At 51.3% G+C, this 20,111-nt stretch overlaps 1 protein-coding gene across 1 annotated transcript; it reads left to right on the top strand.

The window, feature by feature from the left end:
- Positions 1-1,096: 1,096 nt before the first annotated feature.
- On the top strand, positions 1,097-19,053 carry LOC128278460 (uncharacterized). Its single transcript, XM_053017190.1, has 16 exons — positions 1,097-1,118; positions 1,603-2,428; positions 2,513-2,772; positions 3,385-6,479; positions 6,528-7,855; positions 12,888-12,962; positions 15,029-15,209; positions 15,296-15,511; positions 15,582-15,722; positions 16,602-16,743; positions 16,813-17,049; positions 17,110-17,228; positions 17,298-17,761; positions 17,827-18,066; positions 18,138-18,224; positions 19,041-19,053. The coding sequence occupies exons 1-16, from the start codon at positions 1,097-1,099 to the stop codon at positions 19,051-19,053; spliced, it is 7,446 nt and encodes a 2,481-aa protein (XP_052873150.1).
- Positions 19,054-20,111: the final 1,058 nt, after the last annotated feature.

Here is a 20,111-nt window from a genome sequence, read left to right as displayed (position 1 = left end):
AGATTTAGAGCATTTGTTGCAACCAATTCTGAAATGTGATCTTTTCATTTGCGCGAAATAATTCTAAGACACACAATCTCTGTTTTTTAGAGTAAAAAATATGGACGATGAAAGTGCATGTACTGCAAACGAAACCGCCCTGTCCGAGTCCATTGCCAAAACCAATAGTACTGGAAATGAATTGCTCACCAACGACACTACAAATCCGGACCTCGCCATGGCAGAGCAACACGTTACGACAAAGCAGCCTACTGCTGAGTGTGCAGCAGCGACAACAGCATCCACAATCGAGCAACTGGCAGCGCCCAAAGGCGACTCGATATCTTCAACTGCTGAAACGGAAACTGGCCGTAGTTCAGCTGATATCACATTATCAGCGGAAATATCGACGATATCGCAGCACGCGGAGAGCGAGACACAAACGATGGAAAATGCAATTCACGAAAACACTGAAAGTCCCCCGGCAGAGGCCTCCCACTTTTCAGTACAGCCGGCATTCAACAACGATGAGAGAATTGATAGGGAAATTGAATCAACAGAAAGCTCGTCAACAACGATGGCTGAAATCAAACACTCTGATCGATCGGAGGAGCAACCTGAGGACACTGAGGCAGCATCGGAGCGTCGGCTCTCTGGTGATGGTCCACATCCACGCACGCTAAATGGCGAAAACATCGCCGAAGAAACGAGTAACGACGACAGCGTCGTTGTATCGTCTCCAAGCCGAGAATCATCTGTTCTGGTCGAACGAAGTGATAAAAACACCGAATCGTCATCGATAGATGAGAATCTTGGTACCAAAAACTGCGAAAAGAATGTCCTCTTGTCCAGCCTAGAATCTGGAATGGGCGTTTCGAAGTATGTAGCTGAAAACCAGGACAATGGTGACCATAGCAACGGGACTGATACTTGCAGTCGGCAGCAACAGATTGCGGTACACGCCGCAGATGATATGATGCAACGAATAGGTTGTGAAGGGACGAAATCGGACGGTTCCACATGTATAGCAGATCCAACAAAAGACATTTTGCGTTCTGATTTGAACAACAGAGAAAGCTTTACAATAGACACGGATAATACAGTTACAGACAAAGTAATGGGACACAATCAATGTCCAGGTAAGTCGTGGTTCACATTTCCTTTCTAAATTACGGCACATTCTTTGAAAGAATTGCTCCATTCTGATTTATAAAAAACAAACTTTACTTCTAGAACTAAAAACAAACGGCAGTGCATCCGATATGCTGTCAGGAATCGACGATGAAGAGCACGATCCTGCGGAGGATGTACCGTTGCTATCACACGCTACCAGTACCGTAGACGAAGTACTAAAAGAAGGAACGAAAGGGAAGTACACTCCTGATCAACATACAGCGGAAGCGACCAATCAAAGTGTGTTACGTTCGAATCTGCTTAAACGACGTGCATCGGACACTCCGTTGGATGGAGAGCGCGAAGAGAAACGGTTTTCAGCAGAACAAGTTCAATCTGAACAACTGCAGCTAAATAACGAACACGTTAGTTCGAGATCCACTGCCGAGCAACTGACGAGGCCAGCCGATCGCTCACAGGAACAAGACGTAAATGAGCGTTCAATTGTAGACTCAAGCTCAGCGGAAAGCGAAAACGACGAAGTGGACGAACCAAAACCGCTGCCCGAATCGGTTGGGCAGAGTGAAGAGAATGACCCTCAACCACCGTCGGCTGAAGAAGCGTCGCTCACTGTGTTGCCGGATCCGGAGCACAAAGTGGGTACTGACGAATCGGGCTTGAGTGGAGAACTAGTATCGATTACTGCGCTGAACGTGTCGACCGAGCGGAAGGAAGCTCCCAACACGGAGAGAGGCAACAGTAGTAGTAGCAGTAGTAGTTCCAGTTCTTCGGAAAGCTCTTCGTCGTCATCTTCATCATCTTCCTCCTCGGAAAGTGACAGCTCCGACGATGAAGCCGATGCTAACGGAACCAGTCCCGCAAAGCGGCCAGCCACGGGGCAGCATGTACCGGCAGCAGAGGCAAACGTAGCATTTCAATCATCACCACCTCCAGAACCCAGCAATCCTGCGCCGCAGCCACCGGAAGCATTGCCTTCGGAAGGGCAACCGAAACCAGATGACCATCAATTGTCGTACGCCAATCACGACAGTTTCGACGACAGCAGCCGCGAAAGCGCCGCGATGGAGATTGATGATTCGGTGGACTCGTACGAGGAAGACGAACACGAAGGGAACACGAATCAGGAAGATGAAGCCAAAATTACTCGCAGTGAAGGGTTGAAGCTTTCGATATCGTTGAAGCGGTCCTCTGCCGTGGCGACACCGACGAGAAACGATGAATCGACCGCTAGGGCGGTAGCAGGGGTAGCGTTGCCGCAGCCTCTGCAGCCGGTTGATTTTAGCAATCTGCTAAAAAAGGGACTGTTCAACGATAGGCAAGAACTGATTAAAATAGATTATAATCAGGCACATGTTGAGCTCAATGCACGGCAACCCTTATCTCCCCCGGATACCTTCAGCACGGCATATGGCACTCTGGGCCAACAGCAGCTGCTCCCAACGGAGCACATTCAATCGCAGCCTGCACCAACCTCCTCGCACTGGAATGCGTTCCGGGGTTACGATAACACTGGCGGTGGCGCACTTAGTGTGCCCCAGGGCAACCGCGCGGGAGAAAAAATGACCACTTCCATTTCTCGGCTAGTACCACAGACACGGGAGGAATCGTCTGATACATTGGACGAAGAGAACCGATTGGTGATTGCGGAGAAGAAGCAACGTCGGTATCGTAAAAAGGCCAACAATCACCAGTCGTCCTCGCTGTTGCAAAGCGCTCTCGGGGCACCGGACAAGCAGCAGCTACACTACAACCAGCAGCAGCTGCAGCAATTTCAGCAGCTTCAGCAGCAATTTCAGCAGCTACAGCAGCAGCACCAATTCCAGTACCAGATGCAGCACGCCCCCCATCTACTACAGCAGCCCTACGGCCAGGTCCAGCACAATGCTTTCGGTGGCATCGATGGAATGCTCGTCCCATCGGTGGCAGTGAATGCGCCCGCGATTGAACAGCTCAACACGATGCCACCGGCAACGAAACCCAAAAAGAGCGCCAACAATAAACGATCGGTTGAACAGAGGAAACGAAAACAAACCAAAGGTACGGGGCCATTGGGTTCTGTCGACACAAACAGTGCACCTGGTGAAGCCGTCCCTCCGGCGACAAGTCTAAAAGCGAAAAACCACGGTACCAAACCAACAGAAGCACCGGCACTGGCCTCGTCGACCGCTGTGCCGCCAGTAGATAAGAAAAAAGACAAAAAGAAAGTATTTCTATGTTCGGCCTGCGGAACGCACTATGAGAACTGGAATCTCTTCGTACACATGCTGGAAGTACACCGGAAACACATCTGTCTGTACTGTCTGGGTATCTTCCCGTCGGGGGACCGGTTAGTGAACCACCTGACGACGAAACACCACGTACCTCGGAAATATCCTACCAACCTGGTGGACTATCTGCAGCAGTACAACGCTTCTCGTAGTGGTGGCCCTCGGAAAGGGGCAACCGAACGGACCGAGGCTACGCCTTCACACCAAACGCTCTTTTTGATGTGCTGTCGATGTGAGCATCTGTTCGAAAGTTCGGGCAATCTTCTGGAAACGCGGCAAGAGCACATCATAGAGCACAACTGTGCTGACTTCGTGGAACCTTGCGCCAACTGTGGCCAATTGAAAATGTCCCGGCATCGGTGCACTGGCGTAGCGAACGTGTTGGAAGGTGCTCCCAAAAAGAAAGCGATCAGAAAACAGGGACCCACGAGCAAGAAATCGGCTGCCGGCAAGAAACCGGAGATCAACGGGGTCGTTGCTCCTTACAATGACTTGCTTAAGGTAGTATCACATTCTTTGAATGATCAACTAAGCGCCGGTGTCCACGATGTGACCGCAGGTGGTGAAGGAGTTGATAAGTTCGCCCGTGACGTGCTTGCCTCGAAGGTGGTAAGAAAAAATGGACAACTCAACCAACACCAGCAGCAGCAGGATCAGTTTCAATCGGATGGTTCGAATACGTTGGCGGCCTATACCCAGAGCCACGTGGATCAGTCAAGCCAGGTACCGGCTGGTGTAGGTAATCCATCCCTTTGCCTACCCATGAACGGCGGTGATCATTACACGGAGGAGTTCGGAGTGATTGCGGCCTCTGCTGGTGCAACATCACCTGCAGAGACTGCCAAGATGCTTCCGGCGATCGTACCTCCCGATGAGTCGGAGAACCAACCGTGTGTTTCCGAGGTCGTCACTCCTCTAGTGCCAAAATTGAAGGTAAAAATACCTATCCAGTATTTGACGCCGATCGAAAGTGGAGAATCGTCCAGCGAGAGCGACGACGAGGTCGACGATGAGGAAGAAGACGAAGAAGAAGATGACGAAGGTGCTGCCGCTGAGGCGCAGGACGGCCCGGACGACGAGAAAATGCGTGGTGTTGGGGACGCAGACCAACAACAAGATGATCATACGCTGGCAGATGCCGAAAACCCTGACGATATGCTTGAGAATCGTGGAGCACAAGTGGCGCCGCCGTTAGAAGGAAACGAAAACGAAACAAACGGATCACAGATGAACGGAGCTGAACCTCTAATCCCACCCTTAGATGCAACGTCACACGATCCCGTTCCGATGGAGATCGATGAAACTATTTCGGCAAACCGCACCGTGGAGAATGTTGATTCGGAGGAAACACAGCAACCATCGTCGTCACTTGACGTATCCCAAGTAGGCGTGGAAAGTGCTTCGCTGGAAGCAACTACATCCTACGTATCACACGAAACAGAAAGCGTATGTACCGGTGCGGCAGAAATGAATGTGCCAACGGAGAACCTTCAACCTTCAACTGAAGCCTACTGCGGACCTCCACTTTCGGATCTCGACGTTGAACAGAACGAGAATGCTATGGGGGAAACGGCGGTGGAGCAACTCAAAGTAGACGACGGTGATGAGATGAACGCAAACGCGGCGACTGGTCCAAACGATGGGCCGACGGTGGAGAATGCTGCCCACGAGGACGACGCGCTGGTGATTGCCGATGATGATGCACAGCTTTTCCACCTAACGCTGGATGAGCCGTTGGATCGGATCCCGGTGCGAGAGTTTATAAAAGTCTGCCTTCGAAAGACGGCGCACTTCTGTCTGTACTGCAACCATGCGCGCCGCATTGCCGTCAGCGGTCGGAGGCTTGTGCTGCACATCATTGCCACGCACCGCTTCCAGGCAACGGTTAACAGCATCACGGGCGAGGAACTCCAGCCGGACACCATCCTTTCGCGCTTTCGTAGCTCGCTCACCGAGCTGGACGGTGCGTACCTCAACGTGGAAACGTTCGACAACAGCTGGACACTGGAACAGCGCAGTTCCGCAGTGCCGTTTACGAAGCAATTCGAGTGTTTCCAGTGTCGTTTTGTGACGCTCGTGCACAAGGAGCTGTACCTGCACAACCGCAAGATGCACCAAAAGTCGATGCTCTTCTGCCTGATGTGCCGGGCGAACTTTTTCAGCTACAGCGAACTCCTGTGCCACCTGTGCCCGGGAGTGGCTAACCAGATGACCATCCTGGACTACACGTTTCGGTGCTGCGTGTGCCACGTGGACGGCATACCGTCGGCGTTCCGGCTGATGGTGCATCTGCGCAAACGGCACTTTGCGTGCGACGTGTGCCTGGAGGAGTGCCAGGATCAGGGTCGGCTGTCGAGCCACGTGTGGAAGCACAAGCTGCACCACCTGTGCTACCGCTGCGGGATAGGCTACCGCAACAAGGCGGACATACTGAAGCACCTGTTCTGGAAGCATGGCACCGAGGGAGTGCTCTGTAAGCGGTGTTTGCAGAAAAAGTGGCCCCACGTGTACCATTTCTGTGTGCCACCGGCTCAGTACATTTGCGACGTGTGTCAGCTGTCATTTAATCGCTCCGTGGCACTGAAAGTACACCAGCGACTGCACAACGGCGACACAAAGTACCCTTGCACGGAGGATGGCTGCGAGAAGCGTTTCATTTCGAAGAAGCTTCTGTTGAAGCATGTTCAGCGCCACTTTCCGGACGATTTGAGGCCCCAAACAGCAACGGCAGCCGTGAGGGACGACGGAGAGAATGGACAGCAAGAGCCAGCGGTCGATGGCGTCGGTGGGGAGAAGAAACCGAACGACGATGGTTTCGTGCAACCGGCAGAAGCGACGGAAGACATCAAACCGGTCGGTGAAATCCATTCGGAACCGGCGGAATCCAACGACACGGATGAGGGAACATTAGGGGTTAAAACGGAAAAAGCTGAAACAGAACCGGACAGTGTGACAGTTAAACAAGAGGAACACGACGTAATGATGGACCCGGGACAGGCTGCCGTTGATGCCGCGGACAGCGCGTCGAACCTTAAGACACAACCAGCCAGCGACGAGACTGGTGCTGCAACGGGGGCCGCAGCGAACCAACCCGTGGCGGTGACGTCAACAGCCGTCGTTCCCGATGGCGGCATCGTTCGTGCGAAGAAGTCCAAGAAAAAGAAAAAAGCGAAAGACGACGACAAATCGATGGTGGATTTGATCAACCTGCCGGCGTTAAATCTGTCCGAGAGCGACAGCAGTGACGACACGGACAACGAAAACTCCAATGGGAGTGTCGACTCGAAACGGTTCCGAAACAGGCCCGAAGCTGCCACCGAAGGTGCCGCGAACGATGCCGACGCACCCCAGGAAGACGGATCCGTCTCGATGCAGCAGGAGCCGGCCGGTACCGTTGGGGAGCCGGCCGATTTGGGCGGGGACGATAAGCTCAAATCACCGGAACGGCCCGAAGAAGAAAAACATCAAGCAGAGCCGGTCGATTCCTCGGATGGTGCTGCTGGTCCCGTGCTTGATCCGATTGCCAACATTTGGAACAACTTTAAGCGGTACCAAGCGCACCGCACAAACAGCCGGCAACAGTCAGCGACCGCGGACGAGGAGCTGCGGCTGGAGGAAGAGCTGGCGGAGCGAATGCTCAAGAACACGATCCTGCACGTGTCACAATCGGACCACGATTACTGTATGATGTACAAGCCCGTCCTGCCGGAGTCGGAGGCCGTCGCGGATGGGCAAGAGTCGTTGCTGCTGAAGGCGGAACGGCGCGACGGGAAGGAAGGGGAAGAGCCCGGCCACAAATCCCGCAGTCCCGGACGAGGCTCGAAATCTGGTAGGCGTCGAAGGAATTCCTCGGACAGTGACGATAGCAGTGATTCGGATTCGAGCAGTGAATGTGGATCGAATTGTAGCAGCAGCTCGAACAGCTCCAGCAACAGTTCTAGCTCGAGTTCCGATTCGGAGAGCTCCGATGACGACGAGGCAGCAAAGCGAAAAGCCACGGCAGGCAAATCGAACCGTAAGGGCACCAGGCAGCCGAATGCGGGCAGGTCTGCTCAAGCTTCAGCTGCAAAGCCGGTTCCGGAAGAGGACGAACGTTCCACCCCAGAAGAACCCCCGGAACCGGTGGATCCGGATAGTGTTATCGTCGAGTCGGACCTCGAGACGGATGAGTCGGAAACGGACGAAGAGTTTTACGACGACCACCCGCAAAAGTTGGCCGACCAGATGCTGGAGGAAAAGCGTCGCCAGCTGGTCGCTCAGACGTGTTCCGGCACCAACAACGGGAGCAGCACCAGTCCACTGAATGCGAGCAATCTGCTAAACTATGGCATCGTGGAGAACAGTCGTCCATCGACGCCCTCGTTGCCGCCTGAGGAGCAGCAGCAGGGAAGCAAAAAGAAGCTCAAGGTGAAGAAACGCAAACGAGAGCGCAAGTCCTCCAAACGCCAGATGTCACCGCAGAAAGGACACCACACGCTGGATGCGATGATTGGCTCCACCATCCTGCCCGGAGGAGATCTGGCTATACCGACGACACTGGCAGCGAATCACGCCGCGTGGATGATGGGACAGGGGCCACCGGGTCCCGGTTTTATGCCCGGTGGCGGCACCGTTCCATTTACCCGCACACTCCCGCCTTCGCTACGATCGTCTTTGGAAGTGATGGCATCGGTAGATATGGGTCATATTGCTAACCCGTCAGCAGCAGCACTAGGTCCAGAGTTAGCTTTCGGAGGCAGCACCTCGTTAGCTGTCGTGCCCTACGTACCCTTGCGCGAAGACATTGCACAAATCAGCACTCCTAGGTTGAGCACGGGCAATAGCTCCGAATCGGATGCACCGCTGAAGCGGTCCCAGCGCAGCCGCAAACCGAACAAGTTCTACGGCTACACGAGCGACGACGAGGGCGCGGCTGGTTCGCTGCCCCTCTCCGCCGGCATCCCGTTGTCGGTCAACCCGGAAAAGTCGATCCTATCGCTCATGAAACCGACGCCACCGCCCAACTTGGTGTGGAGCAAAGAAGATCTCCCGTCGCCGCCGGGAAAATCTTCCAAAGGGGCTTCGAGCGCTGCTGGTGGTGGTGGTGGCGCTAGAGGAACGGCGACACAACCGACGAGCCGCCGTAGTTCTGACACCCATCAGCTAACACCCGTATCGTCTCGGCGCAATTCTGGCGTCGGATACCCGCCGGTAGACGATTCGCCGATCGGTGGCGTCGGGTTTTCTCAGCTGGCCTCGTTGCCGGTCACACCCGATCAGCGTCGCCCACCGTTGCCAAAGTTGAAACTCTCGTTGGGTAAAAAGTCTCGTTCCAGTCTAACACCGAAAGGGGGATCCGTGGCCAAAGGGGCCGCTAAGCGGCGGCGTACAACGACCCCAAAGACACCACGGGTAGGCACACCCAAATCGGCCCCACCAACGGCCGCCTTTGGTAACGAAACGCTACAGATGCCACCAAGTTCGACGCTAGCCATCGCGTCCGTGGACACCCCATCAGCGTATCCCGTCGTACCAGCAGCCGTTGAGCCACGTCCCCGGGTACCGCCGATCGGATCATTTCCCAGCGTACAGACGGAATACTTTCGACCGAATCAGATCCGAGTTCCGGCCGGATGGCGCGCACCACGCGAGGGCGAATCGGTGTACTGCTACTGCCGCTGTCCGTACGACGAGGTGTCGGAAATGATTGCCTGTGACGGGGAAAACTGTCGGATCGAGTGGTTCCACTTCGAGTGTGTCGGCATCGTAATGCCACCGAAAGGTAAGTGGTACTGTCCGGAGTGCAAAAAGAAGATCGGCCTATTGGATGTGGATCACGGTGCCGAAGCTCTCGGCGACGAGCGTGCAGCCACCACCACCGTACCATATCAGGGAGCCATCGGTGGCGGCGTGAATGGGCAGGTACCATCCAGACCAGGCGTCTGGGGGAGTTCCTCCCAGTCGTAGGGCAGCGGTACCCCAAAGATGGGTCAGAGCTAGAATCGAAAGATGATCAAAACGCTTATTAATTAGAATCACGAGGAATCAATGGTCGCGAACGCGCGAACGGGCACGCGTAAGTACGCGCTGGGCCTCCTGTCCGCCACAGGAGCGCGTCCGGCCCAGGTGTGCGCTGAATTCGTTTAGCTTTACTTCGTACGGTAATAACATAGTTTCTCTGTAAGGTGTGAGCGGTTACGAGGCAATACGGGCGATGCCCGTGGTTTTGTGAGGAATGTAATCTAAGATGTACTTTTGGAATCGGCGGCAGAGATGGTCTCAAGTACCCGCGTCCAATGTAGTAGAAATACAAATACCATGAGCACATGAGTGTGTTCGTGCTCGTGAGCACTTATTTTACGTTAGAACTTAGATTTGGCGCTACTCGATAGCCAGCAGGCAGCCAGAGGGTGTGTTTAGGATGTGTCTAGGTGCGTGGGGTATTTTGTGTGTGTGTATGTGTGTGGGATCGCAGGATAGATTTTGATCTCTACCGATATATATTTAGCGAGGGAATAAAAAAAGTATATATAACAAAGAAGTGGCCATGTCTGGTTTTTTATTGTAGTTCCGATTGGAAAGAAATGAACGCGTTTTAGTTTGTTTAAAATAATGGTACACTGACGTCTAATCGCGAAAGAAGTGAACTTTAAAAGGCGATTCAAAGTAGGCGCTAATAGCAGACTTGAGCTGAGACCACCGAAAGCATGCTTCGACCATTCGACTTCCTGTCGAACGTTTCCACCTCGAAAGGTTGATAGACGTAACACATGGGCTGCAATGTCCCGGGCTTACGAAAGAACAGTGTTTTTATTTCGTGTGTCCTTAATTAACAAAATGAACCAAGTAAAATTACAGGTCCAGGATAAAACTAACATTCCTACATTTGGAAAATTTGGCTGTCTGGCAATTTGGGTTCACTGCGGCTCAGTCGCAGTAGTCTGCGCTACACTGCGTGTTCACTGGTGTCTATAGGTATCCTGAGTCCGACGCCCGCGCGTATCCTGCGACAGCACAATGGTGACGTCGACCCACGGACCACCGTGGTCATGGTATTAGTAGGGAGTGATTTCGCCGAACGCTTTCATTCGAGTAGTGACCACCGAGTGGTACGGGACCCCTTCGTCGGTAGTCCGATCCGGTAGCGGTTTTCTTCTCTTTCCTGTGTTTCCGGCTGCGGAGGGTTGTAACGAGCGTGATTTGTGGTGTGGTGATGTTTATCAACAACTAACGCTGTGGAAATACGAAAAATTTGTACGGGTGGGCTTAAATATTTCATCACGAATGGCCGCCAGTGTGTTACCCCGATGCTAACGGTCCCGCGGCGTTAATGGACTTGTTTTTTTGAGTTAGCTGCTTCGAAGGCTACTGCGATCTAGGAGTATGTCAAACGTTTTAGGTTGTGGTGTCCAAAAGAAGTGTGATGTTTGATGGATTTTGTACGTGTGCTTACGGGCATATGTTAGTGTGATCGTTCTAGCTTTTTTTTGGCCGCCCACAACTAATAGGGACCCCTAGCGGACGATAATATCTACCGAGAGGGGGCTGCGCGCGTGTTGCATCATGAATAGTTAAGGGTCAACCGGCGGGCGGTAAGCGTTCATTGACGCGGAGAGAGGGCAAGTTGGAGCGGATTCCTGGCATCGTCCTGGCCCCGGTGGAAAGCATCATAACTTATGCAATGGGAATGCCCTCCACCCATCCGCTCTACTGATGTGTGTGTGTGTCGTGTGGTGTGTGTTGACACCTCGCCACTTTCCGGCGGAATTGGAATGTGGGACGCGGGCCCCACTCCACGCTGTCGGATACTAGGTTACCTAAACAAAACCCTAGAATGCCTAATGTCTGCCTCTTCCGGGCAATCGGTCGGGCACGGAAATCCGTAATTTTGGACCCGGTTAACGTTGACCAACCCGCCGGCGTTGGAACGGCACGGTGCTGTTTGTCAACAGACCGGTTCTGAAAAGAAGTCCAGGCTCGAATTCCCGCAGATAGTGCTCGGCGGCGGCCGCCATCTTTAATGGATGGCCACAGTTCAAGTATAATTGAACTGCGGTTCGTGCGATCGCGCGGTGGTTGATTGATTGATTGAAAATGAATTAGTGGGGAAGGTGAGTTGGTGTGTCTGCTGTTAGCCCACTTGGCCCCAAACTAGGCGCACGGAACAGATAATGAGCCGGTGCTGGTGAGCGTGTTTCTTCATCTGGTTCATCTTTTGTGCCTTTCGACGATCCTTTCGATCCTTTCGACAAGAGACAAAGTCAGGCTAGGCTGCACGTGGATTGTTTTCAGAAGAAAGCTTAATTCAAGACTGGAAACCATTGATTGATCGTTAATTAATGTGTGATTTTGGGTCTTCGCCTCTATTTTGGATAAAAGTCGCCACTTTCTACCGAAAGTTGCCTCTTTGGGAAGAGTTCGCAGCGATCGACAATTGCTTTTCATCGGAAAACCCAATTCGTGTTTCGATGGACGATGAAAATTTAATGTGATTCATGGTAATTCCAATAAAACATGTCGTGGTAATCCCATAAATAATAGCTGATTATCATTGAGGTAGAGTAGGAATAATTCATCAGTAAAAGTAAGTGCAGGCCCACTACTTTTGGAGGGCTCAACTTGCCTCGGGCGAGAAGAACGATTCACTGTTCAAACATCGCTACTGATTGGTGGACTTTTAATGTGCCGCAAACGACTATCTTGCCGTCACCGGCACCGGCCAGGGTCCCTGCGCGCGAAGGGGACACATCGGCCGGTGAGCATCGTTTGTTGGAATGGAATTAATGTTTCAAAGGTTCGCCCCCGCCGCCGTTAGTTCTGACATGTCATCGTCAGCATGAGCGACAGTGGAACGTGAGAGACAGAGACCAAATAACGACAGAAGTGAAAGCAAATGATGACATAAACTTTGGCGCTTAGTCAAGTGGTGCAAACAAATCTTCAATCTAACGACAAACATGCGCTAGCAATTAGACTTAGCACGCCTTGCAAGTTCCATTATCGTGGACCTCCCCGCCGGAGGGCAATAACTGCGTGGTTACGGTGGTGAATCGACGTGCGAAGAATTTCCGTTCACTGCGCGCGGGCCATGGTGTACAAACCACCGGGCACCTCCATACCGCCACGTGGCCTATCACCGCAGCGACAACAACCACAGCAGCAGCAGCAGCAGACAAAAACGGTCCGGTCTTCCTCGCCATCGTCGCGGTCTGTGAACCGGCACGGAGTAGCTGCACAGTCACTGTTGAACCTGAATAACTACCGCGACTCACGAGGCCGGGCCGGATCTCGTCGCGGTGTCGCGCCCGGCGCCGGAACCAGTGAACACGCGGGAAATGCTCGGAAACTGAACAACGCCATTGCAAACGATACGATGACCGGTGGTGGCGGAATGAAGCGATCGAACAGTCTCAACCACAAGTACAACAACGTCGTCCAGGCGCGCCGCTCCAACAGCACCGAGCGGATGAACAATGGCAAAGTGTACCGGGGCCGCAGCCCGCTAAGAAACTCCACATCGAACCTCAGCTCAACCGGAACCGTTGGCGGCGGCGGCGGCGGCGGAAGGAATCAACCGGTCCTGGTCCGTTCCAGGGGCAATGAGTAAGTATGCGAAGGTTTTTTCTATATTGGCACCAAATTTGTCCTTTTTAGAGCGAACGACGCGATGTAACCTTCGTTTCACTCTCAGTGGGTCATTGGAATTCCCATTCGAAGGTCGTACGTGTTTTCGAATGTGTTGCCCTCAGAATACATACATTACGGGACATTTGCTCAAAGCCTTATAATGTACGGTCCTAGGACACTAACCATTAACCCACCAGTGGCCCAGCATGTTTGAGGATGTTCCCGAACATGTCGACGGCGAGTCACTGACCTTGCCTCTTTCCAGCTCGATGGTGGTGGTCGAGGGCTGTGGGAGGCGCCACGGGAAGCGGTATAATTAGAGTGATGACAAGTTGTAATTGTAAAAGGATCCCAAAACCCTATTTTCCATTGACGCGCAGTCACGCAACCTACACCAACAACGTGTTTTGCGGTCCATTGTCGAATATCGAGCGATGGACCGAAATGGTTCGCCGGAATCGATGGATGAATTCCATCAAACACGTTGCGTTCCACGGAAATTCCAAATAATTAAACTGCCCCAGGCGCAGGGTGTGCATGATAATTTATAAATTGTGTCACCTCCTGTAGCGTGAGACAGTGGCATGATCATTAGGTGGTGGCCCCTTTGGTGCTGATCGTAGGGACCGATACCGGGACCGATTGCACGACTGCAGTGTACGACAAGCTAATAAGCATCGCATGAAAATGGACTACTGCGTCAAACAGATCACCAGCCGGTGGCACAGGACACTACCGACGCGAATACTAGACGGACTGGGTCATCCAATCATACTCCGATCATACTCCGTCGCCCGTCGAAAGCAACACAATGGCGCCCTTGTTCGGCCAAGCGGCGTTTGACCAAAGGAACGCGCTCTGTGCGCTTAGTAAAAATCAATACCATTATTACACACGTAGCGCACTCTATCGGCCCAATTCATCCTGCTGATTGGTTTCGACAACCGGTCTCACAGGAATAAATGATTCTTCTCAGCTCTTTTCGATGAATAAGCCAGTATTGATTATTAGCAAATGTTTATCAGTTTCAAATTGCAAAACTGTAGTAACCATATCGAGCACAAGGGTATGTTGCCAACAACGCCGAAGGTCACCCAGGAATATCCTTCGTTCTGTCCGATTTCTCGACGTCACCGCCGTTGGGGTCAACACACGCCCGTTCGAACTTGAAACCTGACGCCCTTCGGGCAAAACCAACGCCATCGCCATCCTTGGTGGTCGGAGCGGGTGGTCAGATTGTAGCTTAGGAACTGTTTCGTTCCTGTTTAACATTCCGACTCGCGGAACCCCGACCGCTTTGTTGGCTGGTCAGTGGCAACAATTCTCCCTGCCTGCCGCTTTATGTACATAACTCAGCACCTCCTTCTGCACGCCGTGGGGTCAGACTTTGCGTGACCATTAACACTCATGCGATTGTGAAGGGACCTCCGTCGAGCTTATGTACTCATTCGGATTTCGCCAGCACAGTGTGTAAAGCAAGGGACCCGGCGTTTTAATCTATGTGCCTGGTAAACATGAATGTGCGACTTGTTTGTACAGATATTCAATGTGAGAGGAATATTTTTCATAAATTCTAATTGCTAGTAATATGTTGGCACACCCATTTTAATGAAACAAGCGAAACCCAGGCGACAGGAAATATTTTTCATTTTAATTGTCTGCGTAGCTGAACTATTAATTGCTGTCACTCGGTCGTCGAAGGACGTCCTACGAAATCCTCACCGTCTACTTTGATTACTGAGGTGTGTCAGGATATACTAAATGATTTTGTTCTCAACAAATGAGTGAGAAAAGTCCTCGACATAGATTCACACAGTAACCCTACCAAGGTGATATTCGTAGCGGGAAATCTGGTAATGGCGGTTGGATTTTAGTTAGGAGCAAAAAAACGAGCAATAAACCCTGTGCGTCAGGATGTCGAACATAAGCGATGAATATAGTTGCGAGTTGAAAAGGTTTTTGAGTTTTCTCGGGCAAAATTGTTGAGTCAATCGCGTTTTTATCGATTCCTCGTTTTCTTCTTTTTGGGATATCTTTTGCAGTATTGGAAGTTTGGACAATTTGGATAACATGACCCAGGCCTCGACGGGAAGCAGCAGCTCCGTTCCCGGCACCCCGGAGGATAACATAAACGTAGTCGTTCGTGTTCGGCCGCTGAGCGCAAAGGAGGGCCGAAATGGAGATGATATGGTCGTCCAATTCCCGGGAAATGGCCAAATTTTGGTAAGCCTGTAAAACGATAGCTCCCTTTGTATCTGCGGTGGCAGCTTCATACTGACTGTTCTCCTGCGTCTTTCTCTCGTCGAAAGTGTGACGGAATGCCCCTGACATCGGGTGGACAAAACCCTAAATTGTACTCGTATAACGTGGTGTTCGAACCGGGCGCAACTCAGGATGATGTGCTGCAGTATTCCGGCATCAAGCGGCTGATTGAAATGGCAATCGAAGGGTTCAGCTGTACCGCGTTTTGTTACGGCCAGACGGGATCGGGTAAAACCCACACGCTCACTGGTCCCCCGGAGCTGGTAAGTGTGTGAAGCGGTTGGAGCGTGTCGCAATTGCACGGACTTCCGGAGCCTCTTTCTCTCTTTACAGTTCTATCGCAAACCAGATCCGGCCCACAAAGACCACGGGCTGGTGTTTCGATCGTTTTTGTACTTGTTCAAGTTGCTACAGGAACGGAAGGACACCAACTTCGTCCTGAAGGCATCGTTTTTGGAAATTTACAACGAGAAGGTAATTTAAATTAATTTGAATTCTATTGATCGTGCCATGATTTGTTGGAACCAAAAGCCATTCAAACCACGCTGGAAGCTTTCTGCATAAATGAATCACACTGCATTGTTTCGTAGGAGAGGATGAATATTTTAAATTTCATTACCATCCGATAGCGGAACGCTTAAACGACGATGAGTTGGAGTAACGGTCACGCTAAGCACCGATTGATTATCGATCGGATGCAGATGAGATAGATTAATGGAAAGCTTAGAAACTCGTGCAGAAAATGTGTCCCGCAACGCAGCAGCGGACCGAAAAAGTGGTGTCCTTCCCGGCTAATGCACGTTCGGTGTTGTTTTTAACAACTGCACTCAAGTACCAATGGGGAGAAAAAGAGAGCGAGAGTATGAAAAATGAATCCTGTAATGGGTTCCTGGCATGATTTACACGTCGCCGCGTGGCGATGGTTCTGGCCCCGCTACAGGCACAGAATAGATGATAAGGGACGATATATGGGACGGTAAACGTCGAACGTTTACTGGCCCTCCGATGGCTGGTGGTTTGGAAGAGTCAAGCTGTCCTTGACTCTGTTTTATAATTTCGCTTCCGGTCGGGGTGGATCGATCGCGTGAGAAATATTTCGAAAAACAATATTTCCCCCTTGCGCGGAGTCGTTTGCTGCTTACAGTCGTACACGCGGACACGCTGCAGTTGGCGAAGGGCAATCATTTATGTATGATCGCAATTTCAATCGATTGCCTTGCCCTTTTCAACAGATTTCAACAGTAATGGCGGAAAATTGCACACCACAGCTGCTTAAGGCGCTTACGGTTGTGTTTCTCACAAACCAAACAAATTCAGCGCCAAAATATTAAACTTTTAATCCCCCCTTTAAAGGTGATCGATTTGCTGAACCCCGGGAGCGCCAGGAAACCGTTGGCAGTTCGGTGGTCGAAAAAGTCGCGAGGTTTTTTTGTGGAAAACCTTTTCACCGTAGACTGTGAAGAGCTGGATGATTTGTTGGCAGTGCTGGAAGAAGGTAAGAGCATTCACTGTACGATTTATGGAGGTCAGATATTTCAATTCCATTTGTCTGTTCTGGTGGTAGGAATGCGAAACAGGCACGTGGGGTCACATCTGATGAACGATTATTCGTCCCGAAGCCACACCATTCTGACGGTGCACATCACGTCCGAGCAACAGGCCGAAGGTGGAGTTTTTATTTCAAAGCAGGGTAAAATCAATTTCGTCGATCTGGCCGGAAGCGAGATGACGAAGAAAACGCACAGCGAAGGCAAAACGCTGGAGGAAGCCAACAACATCAACAAGAGTTTGATGGTGCTGGGTATGTTGCGCGTGTAGGAAGAATCCCCCAATCCCAGTACCTAATTCGTTTCCTTCACAGGCTATTGCATTGCTTCGTTAAGTGATCCGAAGAAGCGCGGTGGGCATATACCGTATCGAGACAGTAAACTGACCAAACTTCTTGCGGACAGTCTTGCTGGGAACGGTGTAACTTTGATGGTACGTGACGATGTTGAAGTACCGTGTGACGGAACCGTAACAATCTGACGATCATGCCTCTCCCCGTAGATCGCCTGCATATCTCCGGCACAATCGAATGTTACAGAGACAATAAACACGCTGCGATATGCCGCTCGGGCTAAGCGGATTCGCACGAAGCCCATCATCGTGATGGACCCGCGGGAAGCACTTATACTGAGTCTGAAGCGCGAAATAGGGTCCCTTCAGGTGGAGAATGAACATCTGCGAACGGCGTTGAACCTGCAGTCGGAAGCACATGACATTAACGGCCAGGTGGACGCGCTGGAACGAAGACCGATACCTCGAACACCGCCTACGGTGGACCTAGAGAAGCTGACTGATATGGAGGGCAACGAACTGAAGGAACTGGTGAAGGTTTACGTCGTGGAAAATCAAGCCCTGCGGCAGGAGAATTCGGAATTGTTTTCTACCCGCGAGATGATAATCCGTGACCAGGAACTCGTGTGCCGGGAAAACGAACGTTTGCTCAAAAAGCTAGAGGACGTCAATTCGTAAGTAATTGGCAGCAATACTTAATCGGTACAGCCAGCATGTTATATTTTGTCTTTCTTTTTAGGGTCTGCTGTCGTTCGCCCATCATCCCGGCTCGACCCACTTTCTCGGCGGAAATGCTCAATCTCTCTGCTGCTAGCGGTGAGGTTGAAGTTTCCAACATATGGCGCAATCCGCTCAGCTCGAGCGCCGATAGCATGAGTCGGTACCGGAACGAATCGTTGGATGGTCGCGTTTCGGCGAACGAGAACAAAATTCCGGATCTCCTGCAGAAGGAACTGGACAAGCGCCGAATCGGTGATAGGTACGCCGTCTGGGGGTTGGCCAGCTTGCACCAAATCTTACCATGTTCCCTGGTGTTCTTTTCGCATCTAGCATTAATACGATTGCTAACAATTTGAAACGCAACAATTCGTGGGACAATACGAACCGGCTAAATGGACTCGGCAGCAACACGGCGAAGTTAGCGTCCCGGAAAGGGTCCGCCGACAGTCGTCATTCGGACCCCAGTCAATCAAGAGTTTCACAGACGAGAATTATCGAGTGAGTATCCAATCGTTTAGATGATTTCCATACACGGAATCAGGTACTGGCATGCTGCATGCGTCTCGTTACGTAGAGCATGTGGTCAATCTGTGTTTCGTTCCGCCGTTCGCACCGGTAGTCATGGTGTTTCGGGTTGTAGTCGCTGATCATTATATTCCCATTTTTAATCGTAGCCTCACTCAAAACCGCTTGTCGGGGCCACCACCTCCGAGTGGCGTGTCCCGGCCACCGTGGAATAAGCACACAACGAAAAGAGCGTCAAGCGCACTGAAAACCCCTCCGCCCGTGTTGGTGCGGAAACCGAATAATTTACTGGCCAAGAGCAAATCAACGGATGAAGGCATTTTGCCGCTCAAAAGGAACATATTTGGGAGTCTCGTATCGCTTGTAGATGCCGAAGACAAAGTTTCACTGTTTTAAAACGCACAATGAGTACATAGTTTTCCACTCGAAGGGTGCGCGCGCGCTGACCAAGCAAGGTGATTCAATGTACCCTAGATCTAGATGTATTAGAGCCTTTTAATCGTCCGGTGTTTGGCCTTCGGCAAGCTGGTAGTGCATGATGCATGCTCGATTGTGATTGTCTCATGTGCTGGAAACGCAACCGTCGCCGTTTAAATGGAGTCTGTCAATGTCACGGCTTGAATCTAAAATGCACATCCCACCTTCCAAAAACACGCAGCAGATTCTCGGTTATAACGGGTTTTCTTCCTTCTATACATTTCATTGCAGTATGCTTAGCTAAAAAAGTCTCAGTACTCGCGTAAGAAACATGGCACGGCATCGCGCAAAGGTAAGTGAATGTGATACATCAAAGAAGAGCAGGGATTTAGAGTCGTAATCATGAGTGGTGCAACCGGGTGGGAGGTAGCAGAAATTCAACATAACGTAACTTATTCTGTGAATCTATATAGAAGAAATAAAATTAACTTTCTGTTCACCGCATTGTGGTGCTATTGGTGTCTGTCTGTTCTGGGTTGTGAGTAACGGAAAGTTTGAATGGGTTGAACGAAATTCACCACGGCTGTCAAACTCTTCGTGAGGCTGGTGGTGAACAAGGAATTGTAGCCGGCAAAAGCGGCGGCGGCGGCTAGCAATCGTAGACAGCCGTAAACAAAAAAGTTATTCACACCGTTCTGGCCGTTCGACATCACAGCAGCCGCTGAACTTGTACCGTCTGTCTCACGCGCAGTCTTCGGATGCATTTGTCATAGTGTAGCGACAAGCGTTTAACGCATCTGGCAGTAAAGTTTCTGTGGGAAAAGTGCATATCAAGTGGGCAGTCGGTTCTCAGGGGGTCGCTTCCGAAAACCGCGTCGCATAACGCCGAAAAATCTAGAATAAATTCCGTTCTTCCAGTGAGTGTGCGTGTGATTCATTTTGCCTTGCTTCGGGCGTACAAACGCGTAGGTAGCGCACAGCATCCTTGAAGGATTCTCCATGGTTGGGTTCGATATTTGATGACCAGTGTGTCCATCTGCAATCAGTAAGTGGTTTTTATCAATTCTACTACCGATCTCCGGCAAAAATCATCTATGCCACCATATATTTAGTAATGGTTTTAAAAGATGTTCACCGAACAAGAAGGATGCGTTTCGTGTCGGGGCAGCACCGATAAATGTACAATCTTGGTAGAATGCTGCACGCGCAGTGGTGTAATCGAACGAGCAAAAAATGCTCCAAAAGCGGAATCAATCTTTTTGCAGTTTTTTGCAGATCAAAACCGGCCTGTCGTCGCGAAGTCATCGGATAGGTATGCATGCGCTCACGCGAGTACGTGTGTGTGCGTGTGCTTAGACAGTT

This window comes from Anopheles cruzii, chromosome 2 (assembly GCF_943734635.1).
Source record: "Anopheles cruzii chromosome 2, idAnoCruzAS_RS32_06, whole genome shotgun sequence".
NCBI classification, from domain to species: domain Eukaryota; kingdom Metazoa; phylum Arthropoda; class Insecta; order Diptera; family Culicidae; genus Anopheles; species Anopheles cruzii.
The sequence above is the reverse complement of the archived record's forward strand: the minus strand, read 5'-3'. Positions and strand labels throughout refer to the sequence as shown.

Bases quoted from the DNA above. Each gene is read 5' to 3' on its own strand.
- LOC128278460 (XM_053017190.1), top strand. From the start codon at position 1,097: ATGGGACACAATCAATGTCCAG. The intron at 7,856-12,887 runs GCTGGATGCGAT...ATCGAACCTCAG, and splicing joins CCGCAGAAAGGACACCACAC to CTCAACCGGAACCGTTGGCG. The intron at 18,067-18,137 runs GTACGCCGTCTG...TTTCGCATCTAG, and splicing joins AAGCGCCGAATCGGTGATAG to CATTAATACGATTGCTAACA.